The sequence below is a fragment of the Aspergillus fijiensis genome (genome assembly GCF_003184825.1).
Source record: "Aspergillus fijiensis CBS 313.89 unplaced genomic scaffold BO72scaffold_4, whole genome shotgun sequence".
NCBI lineage: Eukaryota > Fungi > Ascomycota > Eurotiomycetes > Eurotiales > Aspergillaceae > Aspergillus > Aspergillus fijiensis.
This window is the reverse complement of record NW_024468980.1, coordinates 287,881-306,090: the sequence shown is the minus strand read 5'-3', so window position 1 is coordinate 306,090 and position 18,210 is coordinate 287,881. Positions and strand designations below refer to the sequence as shown.

Here is an 18,210-nt window from a genome sequence, read left to right as displayed (position 1 = left end):
CCATGCTGTTCCTTGTTACCACCCGACGGTAATTTTCAGAGACGAGATACCAGCCGTACCGCAGTGGAAGTCGTACGACCATTCCCAACGCCGAGGAGTGAAAGCGGTGCACTATAAGATTTTAGTCTCGTTTGGGATCAATAGTGCCACCAAGCCGAGTTACGCCAACGAGGAGGAAAAATTCTGTTGCCACCCATGTGAGACGCATGTTCCCCGGAAGGCTGTCTGCCGGTGCTGTCGATACCTTTTTCAGTTGTTTCGACGCGTGTCTTAAACCGCGCTCCTCTCGATCGCAACATTTGGCAAAGATCTACTCTTCCTTTGGACATCGTGTCGCTTGACTTCACAAACCAGCCATGGCAAGTCGTGCTTCGCTCGATCGTACTCGAGTCCATCAGACTTCATCCCCGGATCAAGTGACTGCCTCCGACCCTGAGAAGCACGAACCCCCGACCTCGAATGACAAGGAAGCTCAAGGGCAAGTCAACGAAGCGATGGAGGGCGGAGCAGCAGGCCTCAACAAGGTCGAGGCAGCAGCTTCCGTCTGGACCAAGAAGACATTGCTGGTGATCTACGCCTGGTTCGTTACCCTGCCTGTCCCTCAGCCCCTGCAACAAAGAAAAACAGGCTAACAAATGTCTCCTCATCCCAGGATCTGGGTCTGTTTCTTCATGCTCGCCTTCCACTCCTCGATTGGCCTGAACGTCTTGGTCTACGCATACGCGAACTTCAACACCGCCCCGGAGATCGCGACGGCCGCCATCCTCGCGACCGTCGTCGGCGGCGTGATGAAGCTACCGGTAGCCAAGATCCTGAACGTCTGGGGCCGCGCGGAAGCCCTCCTCATCTTCACATGCCTCTTCGTACTGGGGATCATCGTCCTGGCCGCCTGCACGGGGCCCAACGGGTTCGCAGCCGGCTACGTGCTGTACTGGGTGAGCTACAACGCCCTGTACCTGATCCTGGATGTATTCATGGCCGACACCTCGGGCCTGCGCAACCGGGCGTTCGCGTTCGGGTTCTCCAACACGCCCTTCATCTGCACGGCGTTCACCGGCCCGCTCGCCGCGCAGTCGTTCCTGTCGATGGCCTCGTGGCGCTGGGCCTACGGCGCCTTCGCCATCATCTTCCCCTGCGTGTTCCTGCCCCTGGCGGTGGTGTTCAAGTTCCACGAGCGCAAGGCCAAACAACTGGGCATCTACACCCCCCGCCAGAGCAACCGCACCTGGCCCCAGTCCGTGCTGCATTACATCCACGAGTTCGACGGTACGCACCTGTCCCCTGCCCCCTTCCCCCTCACCCCAGCCATTCCCTCCCGCCTATCCAATCCCACCCCCCAACTAACCCTCAAACCCACAGTCGTCGGCGCCCTAATCCTAATCGCCTCATTCATCCTCCTCCTCCTCCCCTTCAGCCTCACCGTCTACGGCCGGGCGCAATACAGCTCGGCGACCTTCATCGCGATGCTCACCGTCGGCTTCATCCTGCTCCTCGCCTTCGCCGGCTGGGAGCGGCTGTACGCCCGCCGCCCGTTCATCCGGTACACGCTCCTGCGGCAGCGCACCGTGCTGGGCGCGTGCCTCCTGTCCGCCTTCCTGAACCTCGGCTACGCGGCGTGGGACCTGTACTTCCTGAACTTCGCGATGGTGGTGCACGACCTGACGCCGGCGGAGGGCGGGTACATGAACCAGATCTACAACATCGGGTCGTGTTTCTGGGCCCCGCTGTTCGGGCTGTACATCCGCCGCACCCGCCATTTCCGGAATGCATGCCTGTATTTCGGCCTCCCGCTCATGATCCTGGGGTCCGGGTTGATGGTCTACTTCCGCGGCGAGCACCATCCCATCGGGTATGTGGTGATGTGTCAGATCTTCATTGCGATTGCCGGTGGCACGCTGGTCATTGGCCAGGATATGGCGGTCATGGCGGTCGCGGATCACGATGGCGTGCCGATGATGCTGTCGGTGCTGGGGCTGTTTGCCAGTTTGGGCGGTGCGGCCGGGAATACCGTCGGGTCGGCGGTGTATACCAATGTCTTTCCGGACCGGCTGCGGCAGGCGCTGCCGGCGGCGGCCCAGAAGGATTGGGCCGATATCTATCTCGGTGGGTATCTGGCGCAGATGGCCTACCCCGTGGGCTCGGAGGTGCGCACGGCCATCAACTTTGCCTGGGGCGAGAGTCAGAAGTATAGCTGTATTGCCACCACGGCGGTGCTCGTGCTCGGGTTCCAGTGTATTCTGATCTGGAAGAATGTGAGCGTCGATCAGAGGCAGAATAAAGGGGTGATGCTGTAGGTTTGGAGAGAGTATGTAGGTGATGCAGGTTGCGAGAGCGAGGGGGCAATTATCCTACCAAGTGTTATTGTGCTACGTTCTGGTATTTAATAGTGTGATGTTGCGGTTGATTGGTGCCGGTCAATAGAGACGGCCTTTTTATATTCCGTTCAAATGTCTTAATATTTACCAAGTTCTCCACTCTAAAGAATTCACACAAGTCAACGTCCACCGCCTACGACACCTCTAAGTCACATATCCAACGACTGATGCACCACGCTCTCCCGATAAACCGCACTCCGCTCCACCAACTCCGCATGCGTCCCCTGCACCGTACACCGACCCTCCTCAATCAGGAAAATCCGATCCGCCCGATAAATCGTGCGCAGTCGGTGCGCAATTGCCACGATCGTCGTCTTCCCCACGAACCCCTGCAGCGCCTCCTGGATCTTCCTTTCCGACTCCCCGTCTAACGCACTCGTCGACTCATCCAGGAGCAACAGGCGGGGCTTGCGTAGGAACGCTCGTGCGATCGCCAGCCGCTGCCGCTGACCGCCCGAGAACTGCTTTCCGTTGTGCGTGCAGATCGTCTCGTACGTGTCCGGCAATTCCATGATCACGTCGTGGATCTGGGCGAGTTTGCACGCGGCCTCGATCTCGGACTGCGTGGGTGTGTCGGTGGGCCGAGCTCCGAGCGCGATGTTGAAAGCGACGCTGCCTTCGAAGAGCACACTCTCCTGCGGGACGAGGGCGATCTCGTCACGGAAGTCCGTGGAACGGACGCGGGTGATGTCCTGATTGTCGATGTAGATGGTACCCGAGGATGGGTAGTAGAAGCGTTCCAGCATCGCCAAGATGGTGGATTTGCCCGAGCCACTGGGGCCGACGAGGGCGTAGAATCCCCCTGGAGCCAAGGTGAGGCTCAGGTTGCGGAGGACGGGGAGGTCCGGCGAGGTAGGGTACGAGAACTGCACGTGACGTAGCTCGGCGCCAATGGGGGTAGGTGAAGGCGTCGATTCGGAGCAAGGCATAAAGGCTGGGTTGGCTTCGATATCGACGTCAGACTTCTCCCCGCACGGAATTATCTCTTTATGCCTGTCCGTTTGGGCTTCCTTCTCTGCGGAGTCGGTGTTCACCAAGTCCACGATGCGAGAAGCAGCCTTGCCGGCTTTGGAGAGGTCCGGTGCAAGGGCGAGCATCTGGCCGCAGGATTGAGTGCTGAAGAGTAATGCAGGCAAGACAATGAAGAACTGCTTTTGGGAGTAGAGACCTGACGCAATCTGCTTGGAGCCCCACCAGTAAGCGAGAGCGCTGATCAGGTTGCTGACGCTGAAGGCAGTGGCCAGCCAAAAGTTGCCCCAGGCGATGGCCTTCATGGTCTTCTTGTATGGGCCCTGGATTGCATGGATGAACTCCCGGTAAAGCTGTTTTTCCAGGGAGAATCCAGCCACAAAACGCAGATTTTCCAGCGCCTCGACGGTGATCTCAGTCACCCGCGAGAATGCTTTCTTGTGCCGCTCGGCGAATTGATTCTGTACGCGGAGCTTCATGACCCCGGCTGCCAAGAGGACAGGAATGGTAGGCAGCAGGACAATGGAGATCTTCCACGCAACGATGAACGAAATAGTAATCCCGGCAAACAAATTGACAGTTGTTGCCAGCAGAAGACCAATTGTTGTTCCAGTCAGGCCGCTGATAGCTGAAGCATCGCCGGTGAGGTAGGAGATCAGCGTTCCTGGACTGCGTCCATCTGTGCCATGCCAGGTGATAGTCTGGGCGAGCAAGGAGCGGAAGGACGCAACGCGGATGCGATAGAGTGTCTGATCTGCAGCCCACCCATAGGCACAGCCGCCGATGATATTGGCAAAGAACTCTACGAGTCCGACGATGAAGAACATGAGGCCGAAGAAACTTCCGCTGTGTCGGATGCTAGGAGTGCCTTTACATGGACTGAGCGCTCCCAGCGTATTGCCGAATAGAACCGCGTTTGAGCTATAACTAGCACCAATGATGACCGACATACCCAGCCCTAGTATGATCAGAAGAAGATTAGGGCGGATAAAAGAAAAACAGATCTTCAGAGTTAGGCGCTTCGAGCCAGGGGGGTCCTCTTGCTGTGATACTGGCGTCTGTTCCACGGTCGCATCGATCTTATCTTTCTCATGGATGTTGTTTTTCTCTGTGACAGGCACAAGCTCAGTGTGAATGCCAGGCCTATCATTCGTGCTGCCGGCGCCCGTCACAAGCTCTTGTGCCTCCCCTTGATCCAACTTCTGCTGTGCAATCATCGCTGCATACCTACCACCCTGGTCCATTAACTCCTGCGGAGATCCATACTCAGCCACTCGTCCCTTCTCGATGACGATGATCTGATCAGCGTCCTTGACCGTTGCCAGACGGTGTGCGATAGAGACTATCGTCGTAGTCCCCGACACCTTGAGCAAGGCCTCATGGATCAAGCGTTCACTGATAGAATCAAGTGCAGCGGTTGCCTCATCAAGTACAAGCAACTTGGGCTCACGAACAAGTGCAGTCGCAAGAGCAATGCGCTGCCGTTGACCACCGCTCAACTGCCCCCCAGCAGTCCCAACACTCGTCGCTATTCCAAAGGCTTGGGCTTCAATGAACGAAAGTGCATTAGCTTTATCGGCAGCCTCTTTCGCCCGACGAACAATTTCGGCAATCTTAGGATCGCAAGCAGCGAGAACGTCTTTTTCCGGGGTCCCCGCTTGAATCTGCTCCACGACAGCCGACAAACTCATATCCAGAATCACCTCCGTCAGACTTTCGTGCGCGGTAGACCCAACGAGCCCGTAAGCGATATTCTCCAGGATCGACCGATCGAAGAGTTGGGACTCTTGTTGAACAAAACCCAACTGCCCGCGCAGGCTTGCCACGTTCACCGCACGGATATCTTGACTCCCGATCCGGACTACCCCGGAGCATGGATCATAGAACCGCTCCAGAAGTGCCACGATGGTGGACTTGCCTCCGCCTGACGGACCCACGATGGCAGTGTGTTTCTTTGGCGGAATGTAACAGTTGACCCCTTGCAGGACGGGATTCGAAGGACGTGCGGGATATGTAAAGCTCACATCTTCGAAAACAATCTCCTTATCGGCGAGGTCTACGCTCTGTTCCCCCGTCTCTGAAGTGCCATCGATTTGAGAATCACGGTTGATGACCTCCAACAGCCGTTCGGATGCACTTGCGGCGGCGCTGAACACATGCATGTACGGGGAGACTTGACTCAAGATGAAGGAGGCTGTAAGACATCTGTCAGCATGCTAGAGCTAGACTAATGAGAGGTTCTCAAATGCCAATGGCAGATAATCGAAGGAAGAGGCAAAGAAACAAAACTAACCATCAATGAGAATAAAGATCACCGTGTACACGGCCCCAAGGGAGACCCCAGACCCAAGACCATCAATATAGTCCGCAATCAGGTGCGCACCCTTCCAATACGCCAGAGCATTGGAGGAATACACGATAAAGAACAAAAAGCCCATCTGGGCCGCATGCACTGCTGCCTTCTTCAACGCATCCTTGCGCGCGTTGAACAGATTCGATGAGAACAACTCCTCCAGGCGCCGATGGGCATTGAAAGCATGCACGATGCGGGGATGCGACAGGCTGGAAGAGGCAATGGAGGTCGCTTGATCGACATGTTTCCCGACGCGGTTGCCATACCGCGAGGTAAAGTGGCCTCCCACCAGCGACATGGCAAAGAAGCACGGCACGATGGCGACCAGAATCCCCGCCACAACCGGCACTTTGATGAAGGCCACGATGTACGCGGTGATGAAATACGACAGCGTCGCGATGTATATGCCCACCTTCTCCGAGGTCCCCGACTGTACCGTCTCGATGTCGCTCACCAGCCGCGAGATGACCTGTCCCGAGGGTAGGGTGTCATGGAACGCGGCTTCCTGGCGGATCAGGCTGCGGAAGTACCCCTTGCGGTAGCGGCGGGCCAGACGCTCGCTGACCAGCGCCCAGCAGGCGGCGTAGATGTAGATGGCGGCGAAGTTGAAGATGGTGATGTAGATCAGATAGAGAACTTTCGTCCGGACGGAGGACGAGTCGTACGTGGTCGCGGAGCAGGAGACATCGTTGAGCTCGTTGATGAGCTGGCCGAGCACGATTCCCAGCAGAGGCTCGGGGATGCCGGCTGCGATGGCGAAGAAGGTGCCGACGAGTATGAGGGCCAGGTCGACGCGGGTGTAGTTGAGCGAGAACAGCAGACGGATGAAGCTAAACACAGTCTTGATGTCCTTCGGCTCTGGGATGCATCGCGACACCAGGAGGATCTATCTCGGTCAGTGGTTCTGGTAGAGACGACGAGGTTGAATTCTTACGGCCTTCTGTGCGTGGCTTGCGCTCTTGACAGCTCCTTCCGTCTGATCGCTCTTCAAAGGCTCTGATGCTGACATTGTGAAGCAGCAACACCCTAGACGGCAGCGGCGCAGTGACTGTGAAAGCTCAAGGGAAGCAGGTATAGAACACCATTGACCTCGATTCCGGCAATCACTCGACCGACAACTGTTCGGCCACGGAAGCAATACGGACTCCGACTAGGGTCAGTCGGCAGGATTGGCATTCTTTACGTAAAACAAAAGCTAAGAAAATGGTTTCTCATGCCTAGATAGATTATCTGATCATCAGATAAGAGGGTCTCCGCGGATTACGGTATCATACCTAATACAGCTGTAACCCCCATACACGGTATTGATTTCCGCCCTCGTTTTGCAAATATACATAGCACTCACTCACTGTCCCTGTCCCCACCAGCAGCCGCTGGAAGATTGTCACCTTCCTGATTGAACGTAGTTTCTCGTAGGTAGGCTTCTATGGGAGGCTCCAGTGCAGGCACCTTAGACTAGTCCTTCGTGTCCCATCAATGTGTCTCAGACCCTGTCTGGGCATCATGTGATGTTGTTTCCGACGCTCAACTACCTCCATAAGGTACCTATTCTCAAGGAACCGAATTTTGATTTGTTGTCTGAGGGCCACAATGGCGCGAGCGTCCTCATTTCAGTTATACGCCCAATGCTTGTGAGAACACAAGTGCAACATGTTCTGGCTGACCCCTTCACACTCGCAGGTATGCCCAAAAAAATGGCATTATCGAAACAGAGCTTTGCCAAACAGATCCGCCCAGCTCGGAGCTGATCAGTCCGCAATCATTACCTAGTCAAGATTAAATGTCTCACTCGGCGGCGAGGAGTTCTCGCGACGACAAATTGGCTTCAACTTTCAAATCAAGGGCCGTTGAGGGGGGCCAATGTAGGAGCGTAGCGAAATAGACACCTCAAGCGAACAGTGGCAACATACTTACTCTCTTCAGTAACATTAACCCTATGCCAAGTATTTGCATCCATCTGCGCCAATTTCCATCGCTTTACATGCAAAAAGAACAAAAAAAACAAAAAAAAAGAAACATTCTGTATATTACTTACAACACAGCGCCCCGACCGACACCCTCCCACGATGTAACATCGACCCAGATATTGACACTTGGCAGGAGGGGTTTCACTCACCAGGATTCGCCGGTCGTCACATCGAAACCCCCCTACACCGGGAGGCAAGCCGGACCGAGTTTATCAGGTGGTAAGACTAGGTACCTTCCCAGCAGATTTGAGAATTGCAAGCCTTCCAAGTCATTGACCTCGCGCGTTGCATTCACGGATTCCTCCCGAATCAACAACCCGGGTTCGCCCTCGCCCCCACCGTTTGATCGTGAGAGTGAGTCATCCGTGAGCGTAGGTGAGACATCGACCTGCGAACATATCTCAGCGGTTTCGCACATGATAGGAGTCTGCTGGGTCCGATTGACGGAGGAGGATGGAGCGGCATGATCGCAATCTATTGACCATAGACTTCCAAATGATAAGATATGACAATCGGCGGGCTGCCTACGGTCAGGAGGGCTCTGAGCATTGCATGCTACCGCTGCTCATATTGCTAGAAGATGTTCAAGCAAGATTTTGGCAGCTGTGGGGACGGTGAAGGAAGATTGACCGCCGTAGTCAACGTCAAAATCACTTTCACGATTGTTTGGTGAAGGGAATGCTGAGGGAGATCTTAGTGATCGGTAGGCTAACTGGATCATGTTAATCTGTTGAGTATGGGTACTCAGCATCCCGACAAACGATGATGTACCATCAACCTATTGGCCCCAATGAGCTTCCCTTTTTCTTCTTTCTTTTTCGATGCTGAAAGCAGGGGAATGACGTATTGAGACTTGTTTGAAGAGGCCGCGCCTCAAGGAAAACCTGTCAAGACTTTCGTTACATGTTAGAGACACAGAGTAAATGTTGAGTAGAGAGGTTATTTGAACACGTGGGATAAGCCACAGTCGATGATCAGCAAGTTATTCGCTCTTTAGACGGTGTGGAAGACTAGGTAGGCTGTCGAGACCTGGATACGGACCCTCTTTACAACGAGTCTGTACAGACTCGATTTTACAGCCAGGATACTAGTAGGCTGGTGCCCTCTTCGACTCCAGTCCCATGGGATGCTGAATCCTCATCCAGAGGGCATAGATTGGTTTTCTCAAAAGGCTCCCACGAAATATATCTCCATCATACACACAGCAGACAGATGCGGCCATAAAGTCTCAATCTAAGCCCCAATGCTACAAGTACTCCAAATGCACATTCTAAGCCAAGAGAAAGGAGGAAACAGCTCTAAGCCAGTATTCCTCCTAATAATGCACTCCCTTCTATTCAGGCAACCTTAATGCACACCTTCCCGATCTGCGCACCAGAGGCAGCATACTTGTAGGCCTCCACAACGGCCTTCTCATTGAAATCAAAGACCTTATCCACGGGTAGCCGGAGACCCCGCGTCGCCACGAAGCGCGTCACTTCCTGGAGCAGCTGCGTGGAGCCGACGGTGATACCGCGGACGACGGCGCCCTTGGACAGGGCAAGAGCCGCGACGTCCGGCATCTTGGCCTGGTCGGCTTGCGACAGGAAGCCGATCACCGAGATGTTGCCGCCCATCTTGACGGCATTGAGGGACTCGCCGATCGTACCCGATCCGCCGTTCTCGAAGATGTAGTCGACCCCCTGGCCCTGGGTCAGGCGGAGAACCTCCTTGGACCACTCGGGGTGGGTCTTGTAGTTGACCACATCGTCCACGCCGTAGTCGGCCTGAACGCGCTTCAGCTTCTCGTCGCTGGAGGAGGTGATGATGGTGCGGGCGCCGGCCGCCTTGGCCAGGATCAGGCCGGTGATGGAGACGCCGCCGGTTCCTGGGTTGATGTTAGATAGATTCGTTGGTTTTGTACTGATAAGCGGTTGGGGAAGAAACGGAGTGAAAGGTAATGGAAATGGATGGGAAAGAATCAACATACCCTGGAACAGAACAGTCTGGCCGGGACGAAGGGGAATATTCCCGTACAGCGCATTCCACGCAGTCACACCCGTGCAGACCAGAGTCGACCATTCGCAGAAGGACAAGGCGGATTCCTTGGGGACCTGCACCGCCGAGGCAGCCGGGATGCAGACGTATTCGCGAAGCACACCGTCAATCGGACCACCCTGACCGTTCTCCCAGTTCAACTGGGGGCCGAAGAGGTTGGTGATATCGAAAGTACCAATCACGTGGTCACCAACGGTAACGTTCTTCACGCCTTCACCGACCTTCACCACGACGCCAGCGGTGTCCGAGCAAGGAACCACATTGTCCTTGACGGGGAAGGGGTAGAGCGAGGTGGCAACGCCGATGTCTCGGTAGTTTAGGGATACGCCGTGCACCTTGACCAGAACCTCGTACTTGGTCGGCTCGGGCACGGACTCCTGGAACTCCTTCAGGTTCTCGACCGAGTTGCGAGGGCCGTTGATGCGGATGACTCTTTGGCTGGGCATGATTCTTGACGATCGAGGTTGACTATCGGGAATCGGCTGGTGGATGTTGGTGGTTGGTAGTTAAAGATCTGACTCAAGCGTGAACTGGAAAGGGCAAACTGAACATGGAAGTCGGTCAAGGCAGGAGCTCCTGGCAAGCTTTTATGTCCCGGTTCTTCTGCATGGAGAGAAGTTCTCACCGTGGTAATGCGGTGTGTGGGGAAAAAAATGGTTCATGAGATAATTCAGGTGCAGCTCAGTTTGCAGAATGTAACGTCATGGCCTTCAACGGCGGCGTTGGAGAGTCGAGTGTTGGGGAAAGCTTATCCCCAAACTGATACAACCTGCTTCTCCAAATTTGGAGATGCGGCGGGGGCAACTTTATCAATCTCAGCCAGCCCTGGGCGTGTCAAATCTTGGGCCCGGGCGGGGCTACGAGGGTGCCATCATTTGTAAGCAAAAAGTCTTGGGGATTTGAGAGACGCCTCTTAGTACAAGTATTGGGTAGGAATTTGGATCGATTGTCCTCGTTGTGTTTCTGATTCAGTAGGGGGTTGCAAACCATCACGTGATTATGATCCGACGGTTCAGTTGGAGAATGAAATCATATGCGTACGATGGATAGGGCCGGGAAGGGCCTTGTGGAGAGGACTGGAATCCGGAATAAGGATCAAACATCAATTATGATCAGCTAACCGGTTAATTTGAGTATGATCTTTGTTATACTAAAAACGTGAGTGTAATGGACACATATATCTACCGGCGAGGACTTGCCGTTTTTAAATAATTTACCACATAACTTTGAATCACTTGCTGGAACTAGGGAAGTGTAAACTTCTGTTCCGAGGATAAAGTTTGTCCTTAAGCGTGGTAAACGATGAGGATGTATGACCCCACACAACGCTTAACCTGTTATATCCTGGTTGCATATGGTTCAGCTTTGTTATATTGAGTTTTTACTGTACATAGATGTATGTACGAACTTCTGCCATGTGCAAATTGAGAGCCATGAGTGTGTGGAGGATGTTGATGTTGACACAAGCTGACCTACAATACATAATGAACCCAGCAATCACGGCATTACAGGCTGAAGCGTATATAGAGTCTATGTGCTCCAGCCCTTGCACAAGCAACCAGAGAACAAATACATTGGAGAAGTTTCAAACATCAAACGGTCCCGAATTTCGGGCTATCAAAACGGAGACCCAGCCTCCGATCTCAGCCACAACAACGTAGCCTCCACATCCAACATACGCTCGAGATCGGAGAATATATCCGCCTCCATGGGCGTCCAGCCCAGCATCTCGCGGGCGCGGCGCGCGACCCCCAAACTCGTGGAACTCACATTCATCTGACCGCCATACCAGAACCGCTGCACGACATGATTGGGCAGATCCTCGGCTTCCGGCGAGTCCAGCCACCCCCTCTGGTACCCCAACTGCGCCAGTCGCCGGATGACATCCCCCCACGCAAACTCGCCATTCTCCGCAAAAAAGTACCCGTGCTCGTTCCACAGCTCCCTTGGGGAGTGCTCGTCCACCGCCGCCTCCGTCAGTAACAGGTACATCCGCGCAATGTCCTGCGTGTGCACCATGTGCCATCGGTTCTCATTCCCGTGGATGGTGAACGCCCTCCGGCGGCGGAGCATCACGTTGAGCAACCGGGGCACCTGGATGGAGCGCGTGAAGCCGGGGAAGCGCGAGGGCCCGTAGACGGTCGGCGGGCAGACGATGACGGTGCGGATCTGGGGGTGTCCGCGGCCGCGCAGGATGGCCATGTCGACGTTGCGATGCGCCGCCCAGTTGGGCAGCACGTGGTCGTAGCCGGTGGGCTCGGGATCGGCGGCGGATGGCAGACTGGTCAGCTCCGCGACGCCCTCGAGGTCATTGTAGTAGCGCGGAATCAGCTGGCCCCAGTTCGAGGGCTGGGCCTCCATCTCCCAGGCGATGATCTTGGCGCCGGAGGTGTGAATTACCGTGCCCTGCTCTTTACGCCGGGCCAGACCTCGGATGATGGCTTCTGCAGCGGGGAGGTGGTCGCAGTTGGCGAAATCTGATCACAGTCAATGATTCTATACGTAGAGTGCACTGTACATGTCCCCTGCGATGCATACTTAGGACAACATCAGATTTGCTGCTCTCCTGCTCTAGCAGGTCGACGTCATCCAGCGACCCTGGGATAATCTCAACGGTTGGATAGTTAGTTCGGAGCAAACTGATCTTGCGGACGTCCCGGACAAGAACGACGATCTCCCAGTCCGGATGTTTTTCCACGAGTATGTGTAAGAAATCGCCTCCGATGAGGCCAGTTGCGCCGGTGCTGATGCTCAATCAGTTGTTGTTGTTGTCTGGCTTGGGTCTCTAGTGGGTTTGCGTACATGAAGATCCTCGGAGCCATACTTGCAGGCTGACTGAAATGTCGGCGTGAGTTAGTGGATCAGGCCAACGCGTGTCAATGTCAATGTCCCTCACGTCAGAATTAGAAGTCACTCACCCGGACGCGGGGCACAATCGCGGAATTAAGAAATGAATCGACTACATCGAACCATGCTATCTTTCCCTGCTTACAAAACATGATTGAGTTGTCCATGAGTGGGGACGGGAGATCCCCAAACTTGGAGATCGCCCCATTTTGGAGAAGCTCGCTGCACGCGGCACGATTGAGGAGTAGGGCGCCATCCACTGCTTCTCCTTTCTTTACAATATGGCATTTTTACCAGGGTAGTCTCACTTTGGGGCACTCGTGCGCCTGACCTCTCTGTCTCTCGCATGAGCGTTCCTGCTCTCTTCCACGGACGTCGTATTACAAAGCACTGGTCTAGAGACATAGCGTTCAATACAGAGAACAAGTTAACCAAAAACAGCTCCGCATAAAAGTCATCGAGAACGGAGCTCAACAAGAGTGAACGAGGTATCCAATTCTTAATCATAGTTGCTAGTCGAGCTGAGCTTGAGTCTTGGACAATTTCCAAGACGGTCAGACGCTTGGTACGTGTAAGTAGGCATGTACATGATATCCCAGCAATACACAATCTGACACTCCCGGAGATTATTTCCTTTACTCGTCTTCCCCCTCCCCCCTGTTCCAGTACTTATACCAGATGTTAAGTCCAAATTGCCTGATCACATGACTGTCTTCGGTAATTGGATTGTTCTGCTCGGTAGTAGAGCGAATGGCGACTGATCTTCCGAGACAACAGATTCCACTACAAAATCGTCAATAATCGCAAGAAAAGGGCAGCGAGATTAGGCAGAGGATTCATACACTTTGCCACTTGCTGGATCATACATGATCTTGTCCGGGTCACCCTCCGCATGCTCCTGCCCGTGTAGGCGCAGCGCTCTGTAGAAATCAAGTCAGCAATCAAAATAGCAGAGGTGCAGGCAAAAGGCCCGTTCTCACTCAACTAGGTCCACAGCTCGTGCCCTGATCGCATCAATCTGCCGTTGCCCGCGGAGGTCGTCGATGTAAAACGACAGGGGAAAGGCCGGCAACCGCGTCATAGCAATGAGGTTAATCCGCCCGCCCGGATTCTCGAACTCCGGGCTCTGGACGGTGCATTCCCAGTGCAGGAGCTGAGGGAAGCCGTTCACTCTCCGTGCTGCCTCTAATGCTTGTACTTCCCATGTGAACCCGGGTTGAGCGATGCCGCTGAAGAGCCTGCTGACCTCGCAGCCACGCCTGAGGACTGGGTGCTGGCTATTTGTATCAGACAGTAGAGATGCTGGTTAGTAGCCTTCCTAAGAAGTAGACAAATTTGAACAGCATGAGGCAAGGACTTACTGGATGAAGAATTTGACCACGACTTGCTGCTGATCATCGAGCTTTGTGGCATGGAAGACAGCCCGGCGCTCGATGTAAGGGCGGTATATTTTCTCGGAAACGTGTCGGCTCAGTAGGCACCTGCCTGTCAAGACTTGAAAGTTTCTTCCTTCGAATTTGATCAGCGTGGCTTCTGCAAGAACTGGATAGTCCGGTGGTTCATCTTGGGCAATGTCGGTCATGGTTTGGAGGAGGAAAGGAGTTAGGTGTTCAAGTTGATGGACATGGTGGGATTGATGTCAATCCATGAATAGAGGTGCGGTGAATACTGCAAGGGATGTTTGGTAGGCGCGGGAGATGGCGACATCATGTGGTCATGGCGGGCTTGGAGCAGTCGCACAGCTTCACTTCCTGATTCATCAATCAGACAGATAATTGAACGCGATTTGAAAATTCACATGATCTAGAAAGTATGGATTGCTTGGGAAGCAGCTAGAAGGGTATCAATCGACTGTGTGAAACGAAAAAGACGGGATGGGCTTGATGGGAATAAGCATTCACCATAGTGCCGATACAGAAGAGGCAGGCCTGAAGCAATTACTTGACCTACTGTATGCTAAGTTGCTCCTCATCAACTGACATTTGACATTGGTGTTTACGCTCAATATTTTCGCTCGTGGAATTCAAGAATCTAGGCTTTACACAATCATTCACCAGAACGAACGATAAGGTTCGAGTCGAGGTAACTGCCAAAAAGCGCCTCGAGCCACTGCATCTCTTGTACCGCGGATTCCCCCCGATCTGCACACTCGAATGATCTTTCCGCTGATTCTCTCGAAACGCAATCACGGTTGGCAAACAGGCGGGAAGAATGAACTCCCTCGGAGGGAGCGCTGTCAGCCATGACTCGCCGTACGATGTGACCCAGCTTTGACACGTTCCGGATCAACTTCCCTGAGATCCATGTTTTACGAGGATAGGATTCCAAAGCATGAATTGCCTTCAGGGCCATGTCGCCAAATGCATCCTTGCAAGACGGCTTTTTGATTATGAGTCCGATTGAGATGATGGCAGCGCTCAGTAAATAATGAAAAAAAGGATATGTAAAGACCGTCTGCTCCTCGGAAATCTCAATGCAATCTTGAATCACGTCACTGGCAATTTGTGCACAGATCCGTTCATTCTCGAGCCCGGTAAAAATGATGGCTGGGGAAGAGGTGGTCTCTTGAAGCATGGGCCTGCGGATGAGTAGACGCAGCGAGAGCCATCGCTGCACGGTGTCAGTAGATCGTTCCAGAAGTTTTCAGTTATTCGAGACTAGGATGAACATACGACCCGCATGAGCTTTTGCTGCTTGGCTAGCCAGCCTACTGTCTTCTTGGATTGGGATTCCTCCTGCCCAAGGTGGTAGACAAACTCTGGTGGAACCTCCCTTTGCGCCCGAGAGATCAAGTGCTCGAAGTGTTCGCGACGCAGGTGACTGTTTCGAGGAGAAGACTGCATGGCTGAATCAGCGCCGTACATCCCCTCCCAAACCTTTCCCAGCACTCGAGAATAGATCACCATTGCAGCAAGATACGGGATTGGGGTTACTGCGCCTGTGGCTCTGCCGTGTGTTTTCGGAGTGGAGGCTAGACTCAAATTTGTGCACACTTGACGATAAAAGAGGCAATCATCATCTAGGCCCTGTGGTAGTGGTGTATTCACGTTCATGTCTTGGATCAGAAATGGGCGTCCAGTGTCAATGGCGAGTCGGCGATCCATGGTATAGAGACACCACCAAAGCCGCCGATTGATTTCGACGTCGGATGGTTTCAGCCCGTCCAGAGCAGGTAGGGACCGATGAAGCCCCAGGTAATGAGCGTGAGAGATGGCAATCGCGAGGAGCTTTTCTGCCCTGCCAATTATATTCAAACGGAATAGATAAATGACCTGGACGTCACGCGAGTCAGCTCAAGCGTTCCCCTTCGCTACAGTAACAACAGGAAGTTGAGAAAACAAAGAGTCGGTCATACCATCAAAGCTAGAGTCTGCAACACCAATATCTGATCGGAGCACTCCTCGAAGCAATTGAGTATGTCGCCGACGAGCTCTGCCGCCGCTCTGTACAGACTCCATCCAGCAGAGTGCCGAGCCTCTGCACCAGCGATGCGAGGGGATGCGGTACAACGTCCCGTGGCAAGACAGATCAGTAGCTGAGCCATCGCAAATTGTTTGTGGCGGCCGATCGGCATACGGCGCTCCGGATCTGCCAAAGACCATGTGGTCCACATCTCCGTGTATCGATGCCACAGCGTCGGGAGATGAAGGAGTGGATACATGGTGTGAATCTCGTTGCAAAAAGTGTGCATACATCTATCCCATTCAGCCTTGTCTGCTGCAATGCCATGTCTGTGCAGAAGTCTGTGGAGATCGGATGCCACGCGAGATGTGGCTTCGCCACTTGGAGAGGACGGGGGGGTCAAGGCCGGTGTCGACATTCGGTCTGGACTCACAGTAATCGCAGACTCAAATCTGTGGTCAGAATTCACCAAATGACCTTCCACCTGATCAAGAGTGTATTGAATGGACGTCTCCCCTGAGAAGCTGCGTTGTTGGACTTGAGTTGAATATTTCCGCCTTGGGGTAATATCTGTACGAGTCCCTTCCGAGCGCAAGCCAGGGTGTGTCGCAGTCACAGTGTCAGGATCTCGCCCATGTACACTTATGCTCGAATTGGAAGCCAAAGTGCCGATGTTGCGATGAACCAGCTGTTCCAGGTTCTCCAAGCGCACTGCCAGCTCTCTGGTGGTTGGGCTATCCTCGTAATCATCATTCTCAGGTGAATGGTTCAGGGGCATGGTGCTGTGAGAGCGAACTGTCTCCGTTGTTTCAAGAATGTCACGCCTCCTGGACGAGCCGCGATCTTGAATACCCTGCGTTTGGTTCCTGGCCGATCGACGCCTCATGTCGGTGCTTCGCTTGCCGCATGCGCGCCCATACACGGCACAAGGTGTGCAAAGGGGTAATCCGTCACACTAACTTATTATTCCAGTTCTTCCATCGGACCCGCAATGCAATAACGGATCCCAGAGAAATAAAAAGGTGTCTTACTTTGATCTTCCTTTGTTGGCACTGGTCACTGTTAGGCCGTTAGTGCCTGCGGTGCGTGGAGAGATCGGAATCCAAGATGGAACGAGCAACGCACCACGCCTGGGAGACATATTTCCCCCGCTTCTGTCGTCTTGAGCTGGTCAGGTTCAGCTCAGAGCCGCTGTTGTGGATTTCGGCTGCATGGCGCTTCCGTGGATCTGGTGCATCGGATCAGCCAAAGCTTTTCGGTTGTTTGTTGGTTGTAGAGAAAGAAAGAAGCCCCACTTGGTTTTCGCGGCATCTGGTGAGTATTTGAGGTGGAAGCCACCGGAAACGCGCGGCTTGACTGTTATATCCAGAGGTAGAGATTGGTGAAATAGGGGTCGAAGCTGCTGGCTTGGAAGAGTGGTCCGAACGGAGGAGATGAGGTGGTGGGTGTGATGCGAGTCTCCGGTTGAATCGGCATTGTTGACCGAGTGGGTGATCGTCGGAATTACAGACGGAATTGTACCCGAACCTGAAACCGCCCGGTCCGAACCAGTTGACAATCGGCATCTCTCAACTCATCTTGACAATGCTATGCTGTAGGTTCGAGAATGTGCATGAATCAATGGATTGGGCTCCCCTTCACAACTTTGCCGTATGTTGCTTTGACTGGAAAGTCTGGCAGATAGTACATACAGGTCAAGTGTTAACAAGCACTGCCTCGTTATAACCCGTCCACACCCAGGATCATGTCCCTTATTGATGCCTCAGGCATGTAGACCCTCGCTTATGTAACCTTAACGGGGTTGAATCCCCGACAGGGCTGAATCGACACAACTCTGTGGGACATCTCTCACATAGCAGGTTTTGATATGAGATCATAAGGGCCCAGTGGAATGTCAATCAGCGCTCTGCTATGTAGGTATCCTGATGGTAAGTATTGTACTCGCGGGACTGGAAGGGTACTGTCTGTTTTGCTTTCAATAATTCTCACCCTAACAACGATTGTACTGATTTGATGGTCCGACGACGAGACCAAAGCCAATAATAAGGAGTACGAACCTAACTCCTGGCAGAACTTAGAGTACCAGGATGTTGGATTTATCACGAGGTACTTAAGTTGGTCAACGGTCATCCGGTGCCCTCAGGCTGAAAACAACCTACTCCTTAACACTCTTCAAAGACAGGTTAGAACCACACCAAAAGCAAACAACCACCTCGAAGTCCCCACGCTCTAGATCACAAATAAAGTTACTCGTCGCACC

At 53.7% G+C, this 18,210-nt stretch overlaps 6 protein-coding genes across 6 annotated transcripts; 1 reads left to right on the top strand and 5 right to left on the bottom strand.

Moving 5' to 3' along the window:
• Positions 1-304: 304 nt before the first annotated feature.
• On the top strand, positions 305-2,294 carry BO72DRAFT_474441 (MFS general substrate transporter; the record flags this gene model as incomplete). The annotated part of the gene is made up of 3 exons (XM_040947264.1): positions 305-580; positions 653-1,266; positions 1,360-2,294. Exons 1-3 carry the CDS (start codon positions 357-359, stop codon positions 2,292-2,294), a joined length of 1,773 nt encoding a protein of 590 aa, XP_040805732.1. The 5' UTR covers positions 305-356.
• A 230-nt stretch (positions 2,295-2,524) lies between these two features.
• BO72DRAFT_513887 (ABC transporter ATP-binding protein) lies at positions 2,525-6,706 on the bottom strand (the record flags this gene model as incomplete). Its single annotated transcript, XM_040949492.1, has 3 exons — positions 2,525-5,538; positions 5,638-6,444; positions 6,613-6,706. The coding sequence occupies 3 exons, from the start codon at positions 6,704-6,706 to the stop codon at positions 2,525-2,527; spliced, it is 3,915 nt and encodes a 1,304-aa protein (XP_040805731.1).
• Positions 6,707-8,839: 2,133 nt separating this feature from the next.
• Positions 8,840-10,354, bottom strand: BO72DRAFT_474440 (zinc-dependent alcohol dehydrogenase family protein). The gene is made up of 2 exons (XM_040947263.1): positions 9,634-10,354; positions 8,840-9,531 (listed from the first exon to the last, which is right to left on the bottom strand). Exons 1-2 carry the CDS (start codon positions 10,145-10,147, stop codon positions 9,002-9,004), a joined length of 1,044 nt encoding a protein of 347 aa, XP_040805730.1. The 5' UTR covers positions 10,148-10,354; the 3' UTR covers positions 8,840-9,001.
• A 964-nt stretch (positions 10,355-11,318) lies between these two features.
• Positions 11,319-12,523, bottom strand: BO72DRAFT_465128 (NAD-dependent epimerase/dehydratase family protein; the record flags this gene model as incomplete). Its single annotated transcript, XM_040946682.1, has 3 exons — positions 11,319-12,178; positions 12,240-12,445; positions 12,504-12,523. 3 exons carry the CDS (start codon positions 12,521-12,523, stop codon positions 11,319-11,321), a joined length of 1,086 nt encoding a protein of 361 aa, XP_040805729.1.
• An 848-nt stretch (positions 12,524-13,371) lies between these two features.
• BO72DRAFT_524148 (uncharacterized protein) lies at positions 13,372-14,136 on the bottom strand (the record flags this gene model as incomplete). The annotated part of the gene is made up of 3 exons (XM_040949840.1): positions 13,910-14,136; positions 13,529-13,825; positions 13,372-13,468 (listed from the first exon to the last, which is right to left on the bottom strand). Exons 1-3 carry the CDS (start codon positions 14,128-14,130, stop codon positions 13,372-13,374), a joined length of 615 nt encoding a protein of 204 aa, XP_040805728.1. The 5' UTR covers positions 14,131-14,136.
• A 458-nt stretch (positions 14,137-14,594) lies between these two features.
• BO72DRAFT_491948 (fungal specific transcription factor domain-containing protein) lies at positions 14,595-16,728 on the bottom strand (the record flags this gene model as incomplete). The annotated part of the gene is made up of 3 exons (XM_040948236.1): positions 14,595-15,158; positions 15,221-15,820; positions 15,904-16,728. The coding sequence occupies 3 exons, from the start codon at positions 16,726-16,728 to the stop codon at positions 14,595-14,597; spliced, it is 1,989 nt and encodes a 662-aa protein (XP_040805727.1).
• Positions 16,729-18,210: the final 1,482 nt, after the last annotated feature.